Source organism: Lygodium microphyllum, chromosome 25, assembly GCF_053477565.2.
Source record: "Lygodium microphyllum isolate KBCC chromosome 25, Lygodium_microphyllum_v1.1.10, whole genome shotgun sequence".
NCBI classification, from domain to species: domain Eukaryota; kingdom Viridiplantae; phylum Streptophyta; class Polypodiopsida; order Schizaeales; family Lygodiaceae; genus Lygodium; species Lygodium microphyllum.
The window spans coordinates 53,116,763-53,140,102 of NC_141159.1; the positions used below are offsets into that span (position 1 = coordinate 53,116,763).

The window sequence follows — 23,340 nt, forward strand, 5'->3', positions numbered from 1 at the left end:
TTAATTTTTCTTTATTTTTACGTTTTTTCTCGCGCCCGTTTTGCGCGTGAACGCGCCCTTTTTCGCTTTTCCGAGTCTCCACGCGCCCCGGTCTTGTCCGCGTAACCCGTACCGTCTTCCCCGTGTCATTTCAATCCCGTCACGGCAAATTTTTTTACCCCGCCCCGCGCACGAGCGCGGGACGGGGGTACGCGCCCTTGCCCCCCACCCCTTCCCCCCACCTGCCCACCCCATGGCCCCCCCCATGGGCCCCCCACCCCTTCCCCCCACCTGCCCACCCCATGGCCCCCCCCATGGGCCCCCCACCCCTTCCCCCCCAACTGCCCACCCCTTCCCCCCAACCGCCCTTCTCTCTCTCTCTCTCTTTCTTTCTCTCTCTCTGTGCGTTCTTTCTCTCTCTCTCTCTCTCTCTCTCTCTCTCTCTCTCTCTCTCTCTCTCTCTCTCTCTCTCTCTCTCTCCTCCCGCCAGCGCCGCTGTCTCCTCCCCAGCCCCCCCGACTTCCTCCTTCCCCTACCCCCAACGCCGCCGCCTCTTCTCCCTACCCCCCGCCCCCTGTCCGCCTCCTTCTCCCTCTCGCCAGCGCCCTCCCTCCCCTCCTTCTCCCTCCCGCCAGCGCCGCCTTTTCTCCCTATCCCCCGCCCCCCGACCTCCTTCTCCCTTCCTCCCGCCAGCGCCCTCCCTCCTTCTTCCTCTCGCCAGCGCGCCCTCCGTCCCACCCTCCCTCCTCGTCATCCTCCTCTGGCCACGCCACCGCCTGGACGCCGTCGCGCCGCCCCAGGAGCCGCCGGAAGTCGCCTGCCCGCTCCCCCTCCTCCGCCGGAAGTGCCCCGCCGCTGCCGCCAGGAGCCGCTTCGCCGACGCACCGCCTGCAGCCTCCCTCTCCGCCGCCAACACCACCTCCTCTCCCCACCACCACCACTCACCCTAACTGCCTCCTCCACTAACCTTGGTTAGTTCCTCCCTAACCTTAGTTAATTCCTTTTAACTTAACCATAGTTCCCTCTAACTTACCTCTAGTTAACCACTAATTTACTAACTCTAGTTAGTTGCTTAACTCACCTTAGTTAGTTGTACCTAACCATAGTTAGCCAACCTAACCCTACATAGGTTAGTTACCCAACCCTAAACTAACCCTAGTTAGTTTCCTAACCCTAACCCTAGTTAACTAACTTAACCCCACCCACTAACCACCTAACCCTAGTTAGATTAGTCTCCTAACCCTAGTTAGTTTCCTAACCCTAACCCTAGTTAACTAACTTAACCCCACCCACTAACCACCTAACCCTAGTTAGATTAGTCTCCTAACCCTAGTTAGTTTACTAACCCTAACCCTAGTTAACTAACCTAACCCTACCCACTAACCACCTAACCATAGTTAGGTTAGTTGACTAACCTAGTTGACTAACCTAGTTGACTAACCTACCCTGACTAACCTACCCTGATTAACCTAACCTGACTTGATTTAGTTAGACTAACATGACTTACCCACACTAACCAAACTTAACTGACTTCTTTCTAACTGACTTATTTGATTAACATGATTTATGTGATTTAATTAATTTCTAACTTAATTTTTCCATTAAAAAAATTCAAAAAAAATTCTAAAAATTCCTTTTGTTTTTTGCCAATTTTTGGGAGTTTGTCCGCTGGAAATTACCTACCCTAAAATTTCTGCAAATTCAATATTTCCTAATTAATTCCCCAAATTGCCAATAAATGTAGAACATTCATTTAAAAATAGTACAAAATTCTAAAAAAATTCTAAAAAATTCTCAAAAATTCCCCTCACCTCCTTTGCTCATTTTCCATTTATTCAACCATAACTACTCCCAACTTAACACAACAACAAAAAAAATATAAAAAATAAAAAATAAACATAAAAATAAAAATACAAATACAAAACCCACAAAAACCAAATTAACCCATCCGCTAAGGTGTTGTCGTTGTTGTTTCATCAGTGATCTTTACTTTTCCTTTACTGGATTCACTTCTTTTTGGAGACTCTTCCGTGCGCATTTCTGCATTACATACACACCCCTTCCAGGTATTTATTTTATGTGCTTTATTTATTTTCATTTCCCCCTTAATCACAAATTAATTGTTAAAATGAACCCTTTAATTCACCCACATTTCCACGCGCATTCGCGCTCAACACACATACTTTTTAATTACAATAAACCAGCCGTTCACTTAGCACGCGCTACGTGCGCTAAAGAGGCACTTTAAATTTTTTAATTAAAATCAACCAGCCGTCACATGAGCACGCGCTGGCAAAAAAGCGCTCCACATCACTTTAATTTATAATCAATGAATTGCATTTAGAGACCCAGTCGGGAATCGAAGTCCGGGAATCGAATAACTGCACCGCTTAACCTAATAATTGGTAATTTAATTTATAATAAGGAACCACCGTTTTCTTGCTAAGGTTTATCACCTAATAAAAATTCACCCATTTTTAATAAATGATTAAAATCAACCCTTCATTAAATTAATTCCCCCTCACTGCACTTAATTCCCTTTTTAAATGAACCGTTTCGTGGGATGGGTTTGCGCAGTCATTAGAGTTGTTTTCCATGGTTCAGTCTTGGTTTATTACAGATATGGTTTTGATATGTGTCGGATGTGGTATTATTTTGGTTTACTGTTTTTGTTCCGGTTACGGGTACGGTATGCAGTTTTTTTTTCTTTTATTGCCTGCTACGGGATTCTGGGTGTTTGTCTGATGCATCGCATGAAGCTTTCGGTCGCATTTGTCTCAAGGTCATGTCAAATTTTTTCTAGGATCTGGTTTGCTTGGGGTTAGTTGGTCGTGTCACGTTTTATTGGTTGTTCTCTTATCCTTGGTTTTTGTCTGTTGCTTTGCAGGCATTCTTCTTGATTGTCTGTGTTTGTGGTGTGTGTGTGTAACCATCTGAATGGCGCCTTCTCATGCTCCTCCCCCTATCCAGTACGTCCCACTAGTTAGTAGGGATTACTCTTCCCTACTTACTTTTGAGCCCCTCACGAAGGCGGGACTTGCTGCTTTTGTGGCCACTCCTTTTCCATTGCTTCCAGAAGATCCGTCGTTATGTGATGAGTTCCTGGCCTCTTACAGCAAGAAGACAGGCGTAGTCCAGGGCATGTCTATGACGTTGACATCTCGAGGCCTAGGGAAGGCTCTGTCTCTTCCCTTCAAAGGAGAACCTTTTGTGACCACTCGTCAGCTCTTCTCTAATGAAGAGATTCTCAAGCTGTTGCAGAAGCAGACAAGGGAAATCCTTGATGTTAAGAAGGTGATAAACTCTTCAGGAGTTTCCTTTTCTATGATCACTGATCCCGTATGGAAGACGATGTGTCAGTTCCTTCAGGACAGGTTCATGCCTGCCAAAACGCCCTCCCACTATTTGTCCAAAGAGCTTTTCACAGCTTCCAAGATGGTGCTGAAAGGAGTTGCTATTGATTGGAGCACTTACCTCCTTACTAAAATGGATCAGCATTTTGTTAAAGTCACCAGGGGTAATGTTACCAATGTTCTTGACCTATTCAGGTTTACAGAAGAGTGTGCCTCCACCTCCTCCATCAGATCCAGTACCTCTTCCTCCACCTTCAGAAGAGTCAGAACCCATTGACATAGAGGATGATGATTCTCCGCCTCCCCTGGTCATACAGCGCAAACGCTTGAAACGGGTAGCGGATAAAGCCCCTTCTGTACTTCCTTCAGTACCTATCCCTGCTACTTCTGGCAGTGACCTCCCTGGGTATCTCACTTGTAATAACCTGTTCAGAGCACATCGAGAAGGATCCTTGGAGATCTCAGTTCCTTCCCTGAACAGTCTCGTCTCAGGAGATGCCATTCCTTTCCTCTGCAAGGATATTCAAAGTTCCATTGAGTTGTCAGTGACAGCCTGTGTTCAACAGCTGTACGCATCTTTCTATGAGGAGCTCATGCAGTCCAAAGACTAGTTGCATAAGGCAACATCTGAGTTAGCTTCTGCTAAGGATACCCTAGCAGATTTATTTAAGCAAATGGAACAACAAACCCAACTGGTTGCCACTCAAAGCGATGAGATTTCTTCTTTGAAGACCCGGTTATTCGAGGCTCAGTCACAAGTTACTAACCTTTCAGCAGAGACGGAGAGGATGTCCAGCGAAGCGAAAGAATTCCAAGTTCTTTTAGATGACAAGCTTTCAGCTTTACAGACTGCTAATGACACAGTGGCCAACCAAGCCTCCCAAATCCAGCAGTTGCAAGATCAGCTTGCAAAGTCCCGCTCTGTTCCTCCAAGCCCTCCTGTTCCATTGATTCCTTCTCTTTCACAGCAGGACTTGGCTGCCCTACAGAGACAGGCTACTTTGTGCCCTTTATTCTAAGATAAAGTGGAAAGATTGCAGTCCAGAATGGACTTGTTATGGTCTACCTTTGAACAGTTTCAGGAATATGTCTTACCTGACCATTCTTTCTTTGTCCACTACCACTTACAGAAGTTGGTCTTCTACATGAAGCTTTCCACGATGGATTTACCTTTTCCAGAGGATGGCTGGAGTGGGGCTTGGTCTGCTGAGTTGTTGACAGAGGTAGTCAGAATGGTCTTTGAAGATTCTGTCACACCAGACACTATGTTGATGTCATACATGTATCTACGAGGAGATTTGTTAATTCCAGATGAGGTAGATATGGCATGGTATGTGGGGGATGTGGTCTTACAGGCTGTTTTATATGTCAATCATTTGGAGTTGCGCATAGCTGATATGTTCCAAAGTTATTCCTCCAAAGTGGCTGATTGTCATGATAATTCGTGGCATCCCATGATTGATTCGGTGGTCCTCAATCAAAGACAAAACACAGTTCCTACCTTTGCCCAGAGTACTAACCAACTGAGGATGGATCTCTTAACCTATCTTTCCAAACATAATCCATTTGATGCTACCTTCTTTGATGCCTATCATAGATGATCTCTTTTAGGACCTTCTGTTCCTACCCTCCTCTATTACCAACAAATGGCTCACCGCTATGCTATATATATTTCCCTTTGTCAATCTAATTCCACAATTATTTTACCCCTTCTTTTCCAACCTTCATCTTTCCCTCAAATTCCTATTTTCACTTACTGTTCCTTTATTGAGGATAGGGTATTTTCCCCTTCTTCACCCTATTCTTCACCCCTCATAAATGTACCCTCCACATTTCCTATTTATCAGTTAACACCGTTCCTTAGTGATTCCTTACAAATTTCTGCCACTCCTTCTTTAACCTTTTCTTCCTTTTATGATTTTTCCTATCCTTCCCTACATCCACTTTCCCTTATTCCATTACCCTCTCCTAACACTTCCATATCTCAACCACCTCAGTTGGTTAGTGACTGTGACGGGTTTGATAATCAGATTTCCAGAAGAAGGGGATGGAGTTTGGATGATTGCCTTACAGGACCGCAGATTAATTGGCCAGTAATTCCAGGAGAATGGACAGCTTCCAGTCAAGCTTATCAAAACTATGTTCATTTTGCCCAGCAATATTCACAGTCTGCAGATCCCTCAATGAGATTAACTGCTCACTTTGCTTGGTACCTGGCGTATATGCATAGGCACTCTCATACTGATTCAAAGCCTATTCCAAAGTTGTGCATGAATGTCAATGTTAGCATTGATTCCCAACAACTGGAGATATTGTATTTTCATGCCCTCTGTTTGCCTAGCAGATACCTGGTCCTGTTGGAAAGGATGTGCTGTCTCCAATTTTTTCAAAATCCTCCTAAAAACTTTGTAGATGAATCCTTATCTATGGATCGATTCCGACAAAATCAATCTTTTAAGAGGGATCATCTTCATTGATACCTTTCCAATGTATGGTGGAAGCTTTTAATGCAAAACTCTCTTTTTGAAGGAGTCATTCAGATGGTTGTGTTGTGTATTAGTGTTTGTGTTGTGAGTTCCTTTATGTCAAACGAACGTGGTGGTTTCCTATTGGATTTCGTGTACGAGCTATGTTTTGGAGATTTGTGGTGATGGGGTCGTGGTTGGAGAGTTGAAGCTGATGCTGATGAAGAAGAAGCAAACTCTTATATCCTTTACAAATTTGTGGAGATTTTTAGTTTGATCAGAGGTGTTAATGTATAAAGGGTTTTCCTTTCTTTGTATTTTTCTATCAGAAACAGGTTATAAGTTGGGGTCGTGGTGGATGGATTCTTTGTGAAAAGATATTGAAGATCAAAGTTGAGCTTTTCCCTGAACTTGTATTCCCTTTTTCCTGGGTCGCGAGCATGTTGAGTGTTGAAATGACTTGTTTTTTGGCTGATTTTTGTTGTTTTTGAGAGCTGAATGGTTGATTTTATGGGATGATTGATTGATTTGGAAGTGGTTTGAGAGTGTTTTGGATGATATTGATTGTGTTTTGGAAGTTCATGATGTTTGTTGATGGTTCTGTGATGTTCTGATAGGTTCTGAATGGTTCTGTATACCTTCTGTTTTGTTCTGTTTTGGTCTGTTTTGTTCTGATTGTCTTCTGTAAGGAGGGAAGGAGTATTGATTGATGAAGAATGAGATTTTGTGAAAGTTTATTGAATGGTTTGTGAGAGTTTGGAATGGGTTGAGAGTGAGTTATGAGGTTTTGATAACCTTCTGTAACCTTCTGTAGGTCTTCTGTAGAGCTTCTGCTTCTGTTCTGTTCTGTACTGTAGCTGTTCTGGTACTGTTCTGTAGACTGTTCTGTATGCTTCTGTATGTGTTCTGTGGAATGTATGTGTGACTTTGGGAAAGTTTTCTAGCCTTGGAAAGAGGTGAATACAAGTGCAAAAGAGCTGAAAGAAGTGGAAGAAGTAGCTGCTGAAGACTCAAGAGAAGACTAGAGTGAAGTGACAGTAGTGAGCTATGAAGAGACACTGTAGTGGCTCTGGTGACCCTTCATATCAAACATACCTCTTGGGAGGGGTATCCACGACCTAAGAGTGATTATTGAGTGTAATTTTTGAGAGATTGTAGTGAGGATATGATGTATTATTGATGGAGAGAGAGAGAGAGAGTCAGAGATAGTCAATTCTACAAAAACAAAGTGATTGTATATGAGAGATTGAGAGAGAAGACTATGAAGATATTGAAGATGAACACTATGTGATGTATTTCCATTCAAAGATGGTGTATTTCTTTGCTTTCTTTGTTCTATTGATGGATTTTGTGAAGATGTTGAAGAATATGGTTGATTCTATTCAAAACCGTGGGAGATCTACATGATGCTGTATGAAGATTTGTTGTGCCTGGTGTTCTTTTCTTCATTGTGATAATATGAAACCTGATAAACAAGCTTGTTGATGTTACAAGATAGATTTTCTTGCAAGAGAATTCCCTTTTCCTTGGTGTTCCTCTCGGGGCTCCACCAGATTTTGGATCAATTAGCAGGTAGGGAAATATATTCGTTTATGGATTGCTTTGCAGGATATAACCAGATGGCAATTGCAGAAGAGGATAAGTTGAAAACAACTTTTATTACTGTATTTGGTACTTTTGCGTACCATGTGATGGCCTTTGGTTTATGCAATGCGCCTGGTTCGTGGCAACGAACAGCAGATAAGACATTTGGTGACATATCCCCTGAAGAGTTGAAGGTGTTTATTGATGACTTAGGGGCCGCCACCGTGAGAGAAAGGCAGTTGATCATTTTAAGAAAATGTTTTGAGCGCTGTAGACAATTTTGCATCGCTCTAAACCCACGGAAGTGTGTTTTTGGAGTACCTTATGGGCTATTGCTGGGTCATGTGGTCAGTTCGGTTGGAATTGCAACAGACCCCGAGAAGGTCAAAGTTATAGTTGCCATGGGTCCACCACGCACTCCGAAAGAAGTTCATAGCTTTCTGTCTTCAATTGGTTATTATCGTAGATTCATAAACGCCTTGGCAGAAAGAACGTTGCCGCTGACAAATTTATTGTCCTTTAGCTGTTCGTTTGTATGGGGTGACCCTTGTAAGGTAGCATTCGAGGATGTGAAATAGGAGCTAGCAAGAGCTCCCGTTTTAAAAGCACCTAAAAGAGGTGAGGTATTCTATATATTTTCAGCGGCCACCATGTATAGTATCAGCTGCTGTTTAGCCCAAATTTGGGAAGAGAAGTGGTACCACCCGATTGCTTTTGCTAGCCGGAAGCTGGGGGTATCCGAAATCAATTATACCTACATGGAGAAGTTGTGTCTAGCGATGGTCTTTGGGACCAAGAAATTTAGGCATTATATTCTCTATGAGAAAGTCGTGCTTTATACGAAGGCGGAGGGACTTTGACTATTGATGAATAAGCTACAGCCGCCTGATCGTCTAGCAAAGTGGTTGATCACTTTGCAGGAATTTGATTATGAAATCAGGAGTAAGCCACCAAGGTTGCAAGGCATCGTGGAATGTCTTGTGGACTTTGGGGAGCCGAAAGAATCTGTGGCTGAAGGTAGTGACATGGAGTTGTTATTTAAAATAGATACGGCATCTATTCCCTCCTGGTATGCTGCAATAACGCATTATTTATCGACATGAGAGGCGGGATCCGAATTATTTAAAGCTGAGAGAAGGAAAATTAAGCAGCAAGCGTTAAAGTTTGCTTTGATCGCAGGTACATTATATCGGCAAGGGGTTGATGACATCCATCGCCGATGTGTGATGCCTGACAAGGTGCCATTCATTTTGGAAGAGTGCCATGATTCTGCTTGCGGTGGCCATTTTGCTGGACGGCTTACAGCACAAAAGGCTTTAAGAGCAGGTTATTGGTGGCCTGCCATCTTCCACGATGCGTTTGCGTATGTTAAGAGATGCGATATTTGTCAATGACATGATAGTCGAGAGAATAGGAAACGACCACTCACCCCTATTATGGCGATACTTCCATTTGAGAAGTGGGGAATAGACTTTGTGGGTCCTATTACTCCGTCGTCGACTATGCAAAAGAGGTACATCATTGTAGCAACTGACTACTTCACAAAGTGGTCAGAAGCACGTGCAACAAGGAAAGATGATGCTAGAGAAACTGCTAGTTTCCTTTTAGAGCAGATAATATGCCGTTTTGGTCCGCTGAAAGAATTAGTGTCGGACCACGGAACCCATTTCCTGAATAAGGTGATCAAAGGTTTGACAGAGACTTGGCAAATCAAGCATAACAAGACAACCCCATATAACCCGCAAGCCAATGGGCAAGTTGAAAGCACCAACAAGCAGCTTGTGGGCATCCTGTCCAAAATTGTGTCAGAAAAGAAACAGGATTGGGATAAAAAGTTATACGTGGCAGTGTGGGCCTATAATACGACCTTTAAACGAGCCACTGGCCATACCCCGTTCAAGTTAGTATATGGGGAGGAGTGTGTCTTGCCTTTAGAGATTGAGCTGCCGACTATTCGGTTTGCCATCAATCATTCTTTGAGTGATGAAGACACACTTTTTGAGCGCTTGACGACACTGGCACATTTAGATGAGCTTAAACTACAGAGCTTATTGCACCAAGAAGTGACGAAGCGCCGAATGAAGCAGCTACACGACCTCAAAGCCAAGAAATACACCTTCAAGAAAGGACAGCTTGTTCTGTATTATGACGCACGATGTGAATTATTTCCAGGCAAGCTAGAGCCCAAATGGGATGGGCCCTATAGGATCGTTAGAATAGGAAAGAATAAATCCACAGTTTTGTTAGCTGACCTTGAGGGGGTAGAATTTAAAAATAAGGTTAATCTTAATAAGATTAAACCTTATTATTTATGATTGCACTAATACTATGACTGCCCTTGCAGGTCTAGGCGAGATCGATCAAATATCTGCAGAACACCCGTATTTAGAACAGAGGTATCATCAGGGAAAGCTCATTTGGTGGAGCAAAGGATACAAGGTGATTGAGCAAGAAGACGGGACATTTATTTGGGAGATCAAGGTCTTCTGCCATCACTGCCTACAAATGTTGACGAGCATCCCTGTTGAATTCAATGATGATGGAGGGATGGAGCCTACAGTCCACTCGTTGAATATGCTGAATTTTCAATTACCATAATTACGAGTAGAGTTCAAGATGGCGGGATATGTAAACCCTTTATGGACGTACACCTTGTACTTTGATGGGGCGTCCAGGGGTGCATCCAAAAAAGGAAGTGTAGGCGTTGTCATCCAAGACCCCCGACGACGCATTGTCATGAAGTTAGCTGCTTATCTCGGGGTGAATTTTACCAATAATATGGTAGAATACAAAGCCCTAATTATGGGTTTAAATATTGCAAAGAAGGGTGGTATCCGCCAGTTATTGGTGAAAGGGGACTCTCAGTTGGTTTTAAATCAACTCAATGGGACGTACATGGTACGAAACCCCATCCTTTGCATGTACCATCATACTGCCATAGCCCTGCTAGACGAATTTGATAGAGTGTCTTTTCAGCTGATTCCACGGAATTGGAATCAGTTTGACGATTCATTGGCTAATTTTGCGTATGAAGAAGACCTCTTCTTTAATTATGGTCCTTGTCCCGATATATCTATTGATGATGAGACAGGACCTGGTCGTTTGTGGGGTATGCTTTCTAAACATGCCCTATTTGGCAGACGATGGTTGATCTAGGTGATGCAGAGGGTAGGCGAGTCTCATCTGCCTTTATTATCTTGGACCCACAGACTGATTAGACGACATGTGATGCGAACACCTCTTGCGATATACGTAGGAGGGATGGGTCATAATTTAATGCACCTAGTTTAGGGCTACGAGCCTCTGTTCCCCTGGGAATGGTATGCTTTGATGTCTATCATAGTTGTTTCCAGGAGGATGTTATGTGTAGTTATGTTTGATTTCATTAGGCCAAGAGGGCCGATTCAGTTTTGTAGTGAAGTGTTTCATTTCATTAGGCCAAGAGGGCCATTTCCCTGTCTAGTGCGGGTGCGTTTAATCGGGTTTTTGTTTTAAGTGTTGTGCTGGACAGGTTTCGGATTCGTGGAATTTGGTGGAGCCTGGAGGAGCCTTTGCTACGATGGAAGCTTCTTGTGGCCAATCCAGGTGATACCTCTCCTTTACGAGTACCTTTCTTTCATGTTGTATGTGTATTTGTACTTGTCAAGGGGATATATTTTTGTTGGGGACTGGCAACCAAGGCATGAAGTCCCAGGTTTAGGCTAAGTATGTTTGAGGGAGGTCGGAGTAGTCACTGCCTCCTGTAAAGATATTGTCAGGCATCGAAAGACTTGTTTTAGAAGGAAGTCCTAGTGGCCCTATTCTGCTAGCCTGTTAGGCAGCCATTTTAGGAGTTCTTATTAGTAGTGAGGCAGTTAGAGAAGCCTGCTAGAAGATAATAATGATGATGCCAAGAAACCCTGGACATCCTAAAAGATGAATATAAATACGAAGGTGTGTAAAAAGGGATTCTAACCCCTATCAAAGAAAAGAAAAGGAATGAAAAGATATAAGCAGTTGATCATCGCCTTGCGAAGGCCTGGTAGGTTCCTGGGGACGAGTCAGACCCGGGGCCGATACCTTGTCTTCCAAGGGGTGGCTTCTTGCTGGAAAAAATAATACCAAAACAAGGAAGGTTGGAGCAAAAATAAAAGTGAGCGTTAGAAAAGGATTAAGTGTCGCCTTGCGAGGACTTGGTAGGTTCTTGGGTGCCGAGATAGGTCCTGCGGCCGATGCCGTGTTCTCCTTGGGTCACTACGCTCAGCTCCCTCCTTTTTACATGCCCAAATATGTTCATCCAATACAAACCCTAAAAGAAGAAATGTAATAAAAGAAAATACTCCTTGATCAGGCTATAGGAGTCCTCGCCTTGTAGGAGCTCCTAGTTGTGTTGTCTTCAGTTGGTACGTAGTTTAGACTGCCACTTAGGGCAACCTTTTTGATAGGGTTTTTAGGTTGACTGTGTTGGAGCAGTTGGTTTGTGACTTGCTTCGGATCTCCTATTAGATGATGCTAGGCCTACTCCTTGTGGATGTCATGCCCTGGTTCTGCCCAGGGGTAGGGGGAGCATTGTGCTGAGTTTTATTATATATTTGTTTTGTATCAGTTTGATGCTTCTTTGGTTGTTTATGTGCAAATATGTCTGTGGATTCGACGGGCTGAGTCACCCTATCCCGTGGTCGCCAATGAGAGCGGAATTTAGGTGCCGGGAAGTGCTTAAAAATAGCTAAAAATTATGAATATCAAGGGAAAAATATTCACTGTCAAAGGCGACGGCTCGATCTAGGACGATTTTAAGCGTCAAAGTGCTTTAAAGGTGCCCGAGCGACACTTGTTGATTTTTCATAATTTTTCAAACAGTCGTGCGGGTTGACATGAGCTACTGGCCAATGCCGGATGCTAAGCCGGACGCCCAGGATTTTTCAGAGCTCGATTCCAAGTCCGGACGGGGAAATCGCCAAGAAGTTGGGCAAGATGCGAAGAGGTGGACATTAGAGTGGCCAAAGTGGGCATGAATTTTGGGAGCCCAAGAAATTTAAATATCACATGAAAGTTTGATGCAAGGAGAGCATGAAATCGTGGAGAGAGGAGGCGCCAGGATGCGCCCGAAAAATGCGCCTCCTCCTCCTTCATCATGGCATGGAGGTTGTATACAACCTATCAAGCAGATCATTGGCCCTCATTCCCCTCTGTATGCTGGTCATTTCGCCGCCCTTCGCTCCTCAATTGATGGCCTGAATGCTGAGATGGAAATCTAGTCTTTCTCTCTCCTCCCTCTCTCTCTTCTAAAGGCAAGTTCATGTGGGAAGAGGAAGAAAGAAGAAAGAATGGTGGAGGCTTGTCCGGCATGGATCGGATTGCTCCACGGGCTGGAAATGGTGATTTGTGATCGTCATGAGCATGAAGTGCTGCTGATTTTCAGATTTGCAGCCATGGACATGAAACCCGAAACACGCAAATAAGCGGTAATTCAATTTTTTCAAAGGAAATTTGAGATTTCATGGCTTTTGATTGATAAAATGTTGTTCATGTGGGCTAAAAATTGTTTATGTTGCTATTTTCCATGAGTACTTGTTGATCATAATCAGAAAACCAGAAAAATATGCAACTTGTGACTCAAAATAATACACTAAAACACGTAAAATATGGAAAATCAAGGGAAAATGATGTTTTTGGGCATAAAAATGGAAGAATGAATAGGAACACCAACTAAATTTTCATTTTTGCTGCAAGAAGGAACTAAGGGCCACAGCCCATAACCTATTTTGAATTTTTAGTAATTAAATAATGCAAAAAATAAGAGAAAATACAAGGAAAATAGAGGAAAATCACTAAAAATAGGGGAAAATGCATTTTGGGTGCGGAAAATTAATGAAAATTAAAAACAATGTTTGTGAATGTTTGGGGAGACTGAAGCATGAGGATTTGCCTCAGTTCATCCCCACCTTCTTGTTCTAGTGCGTCTTTTTCTGTTTTTTACACATAAAATGATGGCAAAATGCCTTATAAATCTATACAACAATACAACATTTGATCAATGGAAGGGTAGAGTGGTTAGAATGTGTCTAAATGTGGAGTCAAATGATGAGAAGATTGCTGCCTTGGTTGCATGCCATATAAGTCGGTGAATAATTATAAAATAAGAGCCTAGTAGCACGAGGGTTTCCTCGATGCTAGGTATGTGCAGCACCGCATAAGAACGGTAGTTGAAAATCATTGAAATGATGTTTTCCGCATGTGCACAATATTGATTTCATAATTGTTTGAGCACTTGGCATCCACAATATGCATAAATCATGGAAATATTTAAGGGTATCAGAAATCCAGGATGCACAGCAATTGTTTTCATTAGGACCTTGACCCACGTCGAGTGAGAGACAGGACACCCTAAGCCATAGGCTAGTCGTGGGGTCTAGGGGAAAGAGAAGTAAGGACAATGGTACATTCCTGTATACGATTAAATGGTACCTTGAGTGGATTTTGTGCAAAATGTCTATATGTTGAGCGACGCATCGAGGGGCCAATCCCCAAGGTGTAGGAGAGTCACAGAGGGGTGGCGGCACTCAGCCGTTGGAGGACCCCCTATGTCTGTGCTTCGTGCCATTAGGAAATGTGTAAGGGACTCCCTCTGAGGAGTAGTGGGTGAGAGAAGAGTGGACTACAAACGACGTAATACAAATGCAAGATATTTAGGAAGGCAATGTATGTGTCATCAACGCTCCTGGCCGCGAGGCCGTGGGGTTGTTGAGCACGTGTGATAGAGGTCCGGCTAGTGCACGAGCCAGTGCCGGCCCGTTCTAGGTTCCATCATCAATCCATGTTTCTACCTCCGCTACGACACCTATTCCTTTTCCACCAAACTCGGGTGCCTTAATATGAAGGAATTTCTTCTCTTGCATATCAATATTTGTAAGTGCAAAAGGTGCCTGACAATCAAGCCATATACCACTTAGGTTATTTTTTTTAGGATGTATCTATGAACCATAGATTAATCAATCACATATCATTACGAAGTTTTGCTCTGATACCAACTGTAACGTGCTGTCCACCACGCATGTTTTAGTGGTCTAAATCTAAGCGTCACTGTTCTACACTCCCATGGAATGTTATAGGGTTTGTTACCTAGAGTTTCTCGAGTCTGCCTCGCAATAGAACATTCACGGCCAAACCCACTGGGATCGACCTGAAATTTGGGTTCCTAGTGGTCAAGGTCTCCGACAACATTCTAGCATCGGGTCATGGACATCCTACTTTATGTAGCGATGCCCAAGCCGAAGCAGATCCATGCCGCACTTAGTTCAAAGAGAATGGGAAATGAGAGGGATGCACTGCTCAACTTCTCTACCCATAGGGCATAGTCCCATTTCGGTCCCCTAAAACTTCATGAATCAGGGTTTTAACCTAACAATTCCTAAGAATCAAACATCGATAAAACCTTGTGAGAAGCCTCCCAGTTCTCTGGGACCACCCTATTGTAAGATGGACTTGTCGAGGGTTCCGCTTACCCACTTCCCTCAATAGGCATTCTTTAGTTATTTAATTAGGTCCTACCATATTTATGTGTAACATTTAAAATCAGTTTCTTTAATTAAGCCTCTTAGGGAATAGGGGTAATTTATGGCACCAACATGAAAACAGAGCAAGCAATCCTTTTGACAAGCAAGTTCCTTAACTCATCTTTAAGTTAATCTTTGTCCCATGTCCGTACAGGAGAAATTATATGTCCTTTCTGCCCTGCAGAAGTACCAGTCCAAATCACATGGCACCATAATTTCTATCATTTATCTAGAATAGGATCTTCCAACGCCATAGACGTTGGGGCCACAAACGTCCTCAACTCCGTTTTGGACTTGGCAATGGGGTGTCCAGAGCTCCATCTAACCCACAAGCTGCCTAGGAGTGAAAACATTATTCCTCTAGTGGCCTTTTCACCACTCGACCTTCCGTCCATGAATCAAGCAGTGCCCTTTTCAGGTTAATCCACGATGCGATCATGGGGGTGATCCACCCGTACAAAGAATCTTTCCTTAATTAAATCGTTTAGGAATCAAGCATAGTCAAGGCAATCAACCTAATATCATCTTTCAAAAAAAAAACATTCATTTATTCCCATGGCAAGTTTTCATCACAGACCCCTGCCATGAATTTACCATCAATCACAGGTACTTGGAATAATCATCCAAACAAGAATCCAACAATTAGTTTGAATGTAAAAGCATTTAGGGTGTTGTTTGATCAACCAATAAAACCAATTGTATTTTTCCAAACAATGCAAGAATAGATGTGATAACATTTCCATCCGCATATTGACTCTCCCCCTTGGGATCTAAGAGTGATACTATGAAAAATTTTACTTACATTGATCGATAACCCAACCTTCTTCCCAACAAGTATAAAAGTAGCAGTCTTTACTTTGTCTCGGGGCTTCATAATCCCTTAAGCTCTCTACTTGCCTTTGAGGCTTGGGATTGTTGTTTGTATCTAGCCCAACCCAGAATAGGATTGATAAACATAGTAGCTATCGGATGAATCTCAATGCATCTTAGTTTTAATCCTTATTATCATTGTTTGTACTAACTATGCACATCATCAAGATCCCAGTGAACTAACAATTCGTGATATTAGCAAGAACTTGGGCAAAGGTCTAGGGTTTCGAAATTGATTCACTTTTAGACTAGGTTACTTGCCATGTAATCCATCAAGTGCTCAAGTTCAACATACTTTCAGTGTGGTGAAAAACATGTCTATTATTCACAAGAAAAGAGGAGTCGACAATACCTTGGAATCTTATATGATGCTTATGCTATGTGTGGACTTTATTGCATAGCGACTAGATGCGATTTACTTCTCTTAATACATACATTTGGGAAACTCAATCCTTTGAATAATCGAGATGAAGTTTATCTTTTTCAACAAACTATTCTCACATGGTATAGTTCGAAACCTAACATTTCGCATGGGAGAATCAAGCAAGCATCTATCAATTTGGAGATTTATTACTTATGACCCATTAGGAGAAATATGGACTCTCTTTTTTGCCCCTTAAGGGTTTTCTCTCACCTCTCTCTCTCTAAAAAGTTATTCCAAAATAATATTAGAATAAGAGATCTTCTACAATCAAGCAAATCTCGTATTTGTATTTTCAATAGATTTCACCTATTATTTTACTCTCAAACTGTAGGATAAGGTCACTTTTTCTCAAAATTCTCATAACTAAAAAAATACAATTCTATTTTTCGTAAAAATGAAGCCAATCATTAATATGCGACTCTTTAATGCCCTCATGACTTTTCAACATGAAAATATATTAGAATTATTCTCATTCTTGCTTCTTAAAATGATGGAAGTTAAAAAACGATATAAAATGATATACACATCATATTTTAAGATTATTTTTTACCCAAAGATACCTTTTTGACTCAAGAGTTTCCTTGTAAATTTTTATTGTTTTTGGACAAGTATGTGCCCATTTCTGGCATTTCTTCATTCCCTTTCAAAGCTCTAGTTTTGTCTGAAATTTTGTGTACTCTTCTCCTTCCCTCCAGAATATGGTTTCTTGCATACAAATTCTTCTAAAGCAATACTCAGTACTATCTACAACACTCTCTACCTTGCTACAAGCAATCTCCAAAGTGGTTTTAATAGCATTTGCTAAAATCAAATAATCTCTATCTACAACACTCTCTACCCTGCTACAAGCAATCTCCCTCTTCAGTATTGTGCTATAAGATACCTTCCTCTTCAACACTCTATACTACAAGCAATCAAGTGATAATGGAGGTGTCTTTATTTTTTTAATCTATGTGATGTTATTATTCTTCATAGTTGTTGTTTCATCCTTAAGTGTCAATTCATAGAGGGAGGGAGGGAGGGAGGGAGGGAGGCAGGGAGAAGGGAGGGGGGAAGAGAGAGGGTTGTGTGAGATGAACTAAGAAAATAAGTGATAGAGTTACAGAGAGTAAATTAGGGTAGAGATAAGATGATATTATTGTTCTCCACTAGCCAAGCTTCTATATAAATGTGTTTAAATATATTTGATCAATTCTTCTTGAGAGAGAGAGAGAGAGAGAGAGAGAGAGAATATTTTGGATAGAACAGAAGATAAGATTGGATGCTGATTAGAGGTAGATTAAAAGCTAAGATTACATGCAGATTAGGGGTTGATTAGGGTCTATCATGATTGAAATCAAGAGAAAGAGACAAGATCCAACTGGGTAAAAAAGAACACATATATAGTGAATCAAAGGGGTGTAATTGTGTGATTTGAGCCAATCTAGAATTAGATGCATGCTGCTGGATTGATGCTGACCTGCTGCTCCCAGATATTTAGACGTTCTTGCTATTGATCAGAAAAATGGCATCGACTCCTTCGCTTACTATTAATCAAAGGGATGTAATTGTGTAATGTTAAAATTGGCATATAATTTTCTTTACAAGATGCAGGTGCAGGGCGTATCAAGAGAAAGACAGATATTCACTTTCAATTGGAGGATGAATATGCATCAATGTTCAAAAGACTTGTAGAAAGGGATGATGCAATAAGATACAAGATGCAACAAGAAAGAAATACAGGGAAAAAAAACATGGACCTTTGGATTGATGGGTGCATTTATCCACCCAATCCAGTCACTCAAAGGCCACCACAATTTGAAGAGCTTACATCATTTGTAAAGTTTGTTTGTGAAGGCAATGAAGAATTGTATGGATACACATGCAGACTTGTCACACAAGGATTAGCAGGGGTTCATCAAGCCTTGACAAATATGCATACAAGATTACAAGGGAATATGCAGTCTTTGATGGAAAAGGATAGATTATTGGCTGAGAAGGATAGGGAGAACTAGAGCCTACAACAAGCAATGTTTGTCATTGAAGATGCTATGCAGGCTACACACGTGCAAAATATGGAGTTACAATCTAAATTTATGGACTTGGAGAAGGAGAATCGAAACATAAAGAGAAATCTCACAAAAACTTTGGAGATTGGGCCCACTTTAAAAACCAAAGAAGCACGTCGGCGCATCCGATTAGTTAAACCAATTCGCCAATTAACCAAAAGAAGTGGACAATATCATGGACGGATATATGCTCAATCTGCTACAATGAGAAATATGTTCCCTCATGCAGAGAATGATACTATTGCCAAAGTCCCAAGCAAGGATATAGTCAAAAATGCATTGGAAAATTGTAAATTCAGGGACATTGTAGATGGTGTCGCAAGTGAACATCTTAGGGATATGAGCAACTTGTTTATTGCTACAGATGCTCAGGGGTTATGTGACGAGGTGGGAATGATTTCTGAGTCATATAGTATGCTCTATCAACAATTGGATATAAGATTTAAGCAAGTCTTCAGAACTAAGCGAGTAATGCCTCTGCCAAAACCATTTCACATGAAGAAGGCTTGAAAATAACTAAATGAGAAAGTTTTAGAACTAATTTGTGAGCCAATGCATCTGAAAAATACACACATATTGAAGTATGGTTCCAAAGAAGTTGCATTTTTATTGAATGCATCCAACAACTTTGTATTGGATATAGTGGATATCACCAAGAGAAGCACGTGTCCACCAAATACAATATGTCTATGGAAGAATGTAGAGGCAAGTTGTCCTCAAACTTGATGAGAGTAAGATTAATAAAGGGCAAAAACTTGAGCGTGTGAGTATAACACTTATGAATCGAGCATTGGATCCCAACATCGATGAAAACCATCCTTTATACTTCAATGTACAATCAGAGAATGAAATATAGTGGCTTGCAGCATTTGAAGTACCAAAGAAGGACCATGAAGTGCTTAAAGTTTTTTTTAATCTCACTAATATACTCAATGTTATTTAACACTAAAATAATGGAGCAATTTTACACATCGAGGGGTTTGGGGACTATCAAGTTGATTTAAAAACATTGAAGTGTATGTTTGGTTTATCAAATGCAATGAATGCAAAAATTTCGTACATATACTGCATGCAAACTAGGAAGAAAGGGAAAGATGAAAAGAAAAAATGGCTTGCCAAGGCAGGACAACAAGGTGCTCCAACACGTGATCAAAAAGTCATGAGAAATGGAATGCTAGTTCCAGTGGATCCAAACTGGCGCCCTATTTTGAAAATACCACTAACAAGGGTTCACTTTTGCACATTGCATTGTTTGGTTAGAATAATTGAGAAGCTAGTATATGAATATATATGCTTTGCATACAAGACGCAGCCTGTGTCAGAAGCTGATGCTACATGAAAGAAGGTAGAACGAGTCCTCTCTGAAGTTGGATTGCATGGGGGCCAAGTAGAAATAAAAAAGGACGAGAAAAATTTGAAAAAGAGTGGAAACATCCCTTGTAAACCATGCTTTGGTGGACCCAAGGCTAGGAAGTTTATATCTCCACCTCGAGATGAGGAAGGCAATATACTTGTAAAACAACCAGAGAAGTATGAAGCATGGAAAAAGTTGCACCTTGATGTTCCGAATTGGAGCAATGAGGGACGAACGAGGATTGCAAAGGCAGAAGTGTGGATACACCTAGATAGATTAGCAGCTCTCTTACAAAAGTTGAGGTTTAGGGATGGTGATGCCAATACATTTAAAGAGACAGTTGCTAAATTTCATAAGTCCATAGTGGAGCCAAGGACTACAAATAGTATAACACACTACATGGTCAGTATTGTCACCATTACAAAAAAAATCATCATTTCGAATCATTTTGTGTTTCTAATCTCTCTTCTTGTGCAGCATATACTTGAAGCACATGGTCCATACTTTGCAAATCAAGGAAGTTTGGCAGTATAGTCAACTCAAGGCATGGAACATTCTCATTGGCAAGCTCACTGTGCTTTTCAAAAGGCAACTGATATGGAGGTGGCATCAATGATTCCAATTCTATGAGGCAATTATTACAATGGTTGTATAGGAGAATAGAGATACGATACGAGAAAAAAGAAAAGAAGTCCAAAACCTCTCAAGCAAAATTTATAAGTAGGGCAATATATGAAGTGAGAAAAGCAAGATATGAAAACAGCACAGCTAGACAACGCCACGCAGAATGGTTGGCAACCCAAGAGAGAGATGGCAAGAAATGGAAACCTAGATAAAGATAATACTTTTGATGCATTTAGAGTCCACGAGAGAGCATAGATACCCAGGATATGACACATCAATACTCCTATCTTTAACATGAGATGTCTTGCAAATTTTGTTTAAAATTTCGAAGGTTTGTCACTATGTTTTTCAAAGTCGATTTCAAACTATGTTTTTTTTAATTTTAAAGTTCATTTACACTGCAGTAAGTTTAAAAGTTTCGTACTTAAGTCAATCCTCTCCTTTCATTTTTTCCCATTACTCTCCACTCTACCCTCCACCTTTCTATCCTTCATTATCACAACCATGGCACGTTCCAAGCTTCCTATCAAGAAGGCACCTGCAAGAGCAAGAGCTCAACACTCTTTCGAATCTAGTGAGTGTAATGTGAGTGACAAAGGTCCCTTGGTGGCCGACAACGATGGCCCTACTACAGTTAATAACGGTGGTGCTACTATATTCAACAATGGTGGCCCTAGTGTGGTCAATAATGATGGTTTGCCATTGTCCAGAAATGGTGGTCCACGTGCTCTAGTTGCTCCACCTCCCACTACTACTCCAGCTGGTAATACACGTCCTCCAACACATAAGAAGCGAAGATGAAGAACCACGCACAGCTGCGCTACGTGAGATAAGGAAATTCCAGAAGAGTGCCAACTTGATTATTCCTAAGGCACCATTCTCTAGGTTGGTGCGAGAAATACTGCAAGATCTGCAGTTAGGGCATCATCACTAGTTCTTTTCAAGGAACCAGGCAAGGAATGTGGGGGGATGGTCAAGCCAAGCCTTGCTTGCTCTCCAAAAAGCAACTAAAAGTTACTTGATTGATCTAATGGGTGATTCTCAAGTTTTAGATATTCATGCCCAACGTATCACTATTAAGCCCATAGATATGGTTCTTGTTCGTAGGATCCACAACAACAAGGATGCATTTAATCTTAATGTCAACAATATGCTTTGAGGAGCTACCTTGTAATTGGATCTATGTTTTTAGCTCAGGTTTGGTTGTAGATTATAAGGAGATTAGTTTTGATTTATTTTTCTAGTAGACCTTTAAGTATTTGATAGTAGTGGTCTACAAAATGGAGCTAAATTTTACCTAGCTCTAGTTGTACTTCGTGCAATGCACTATCTACCATGTATTTCATTGTTTCGTAATGCCAAATCTGATATTTGTTATTCTATTTTTCCATGATTTGCATTGTGCATATTTTCAAGTTTCTAATTTTGAAAGTAGTTTTGTTAAGGATAAATTTAATGTGCAATCACACACACATTAATGATCAGTTGTACATGGGTCGATGCACTATATCTTTACTATATTTAGTGATTTGGCAACACTATATCCGATATGCGATATTCCATTTGACCCATGACTTATTTTTTGTGAATTTTTAAGTTTCTAATATTTCACGTAGTTTGGCTTTGACAACACATTTAATATGCAGTTGCATACACTCAATGTGGTGGTGAGTTTTTCTGTTATCAGTGAAGTATGATCCAAATAATGCATTTCAAAAAATGATTGAACCATCAATTTTATAAATCGAAATCTAGTGAAACTTCACCCATATGCCGGGCATCATAAAAACTCATGGATATTAAAAAATTGGCCCTATTAGAAGTCTTTGGGACACTTGTCCGGAGGCTGGCGTCTGGGGCCCTGAATCTTGGGATTCAAGGCCCCAGACGGAGGTGTCCTAGAGACTTCTGATGAGGTCAAAAAAAAATTTGGTAGTTGATGTACCCTAGAGGAGTCTAGATGTAAAATTTCACGTCAATTGGATCACTGGTAATATTTTTCCAAAGCCTGGATACATTAATTCAGGTTTAAGGGTTTTTTGAAAGTTTTGCTACACATTTCACTTTTGAGTTTTGGGTTTTCTCTCCTAGAAGACATGGCACGCACCAAGCAAGTAGCCCGGAGACACCCCCTAGAAATCCTATGTAGAGGCCACCTCCCCCAACTCCACCACCACCACCACCATGCCAACATCGCAAGCATCGATGGAAGCCAAGCACAGCAGCTCTTTGTGAGATCAGCCATTACCAGAAGACCACGCACCTCCTAATACCAAAGGCTCCATTCCAAAAGCTATTGCGTGAGATTATGGATGGCATACTCATTAAGAACAGCAAGAGGCACTTCCCAGATGAAACATGCTTGCAATAACCCGATCGTTGGACTGCCCAATCCATCCTTGCACTACAGGAAGCTGCCAAAGCTTACATCATCGACTTGTTTGGAGACTCGATCTATGCAGCAGTACTACATGCAAGGAGAGTCACCATCACCGATAGGGATTTGCGGATAGTGAGGTTCTTTCAGCGATGGAAGGATATTCCTCGTGGAGATCAACAACGATAGAGGTGTACTACCAAACCATATACGGAATGTAGCTTCCAAAGAGATTTTGTAAAACCCTGGTTGTAATGGATCCCACGTAAAATGTTATGAATATGAATACAATTTTTTTGGCGCGTCTTATTTTTGTTTATTCGCTTGTTTTTTTTTTAAATGTCTTTGAGTTATGGTTACATGCGTTCAAACGAATACATGTTGTGCATGAACTCGATAAAGCACTACATATTAAATTTAGGGTACGAATCATGTTGCGTATAAATCTAATAAATAAACGTAATATTCAAGTAAAAAACAATAATAAACGACACGTATGACAAACTACATTGCACGCAAATCCAACAAATATCGATTTTCATTACTTCAAGAGAAGATTACAAATTACATTGCATTGCTGATGAGATATCATTTGGCACTAAGTACATCTACTTTCTCCTAGGCTTCTTTGAGCTAGACTCCCCATGGTCAGAGCTATTCTTGATCATAGGCAGCAACACATTTTTCCCTAATAGTTCGTGCCTAATGACATTGGGGTCTCCAACAC

At 41.3% G+C, this 23,340-nt stretch overlaps 1 protein-coding gene across 1 annotated transcript in view; it reads right to left on the reverse strand.

The window, feature by feature from the left end:
• Positions 1 to 629: 629 nt before the first annotated feature.
• The window catches only part of LOC148014227 (pentatricopeptide repeat-containing protein At4g04370-like), a 68,283-nt gene continuing 45,572 nt past the window's right edge, over positions 630 to 23,340 (reverse strand). Inside the window, exon 4 of the mRNA XM_087666533.1 lies at positions 630 to 898. Within this exon, the coding sequence (XP_087522659.1) occupies positions 630 to 898 (269 nt within the window). The remainder of the gene's footprint in view (positions 899 to 23,340) is intronic.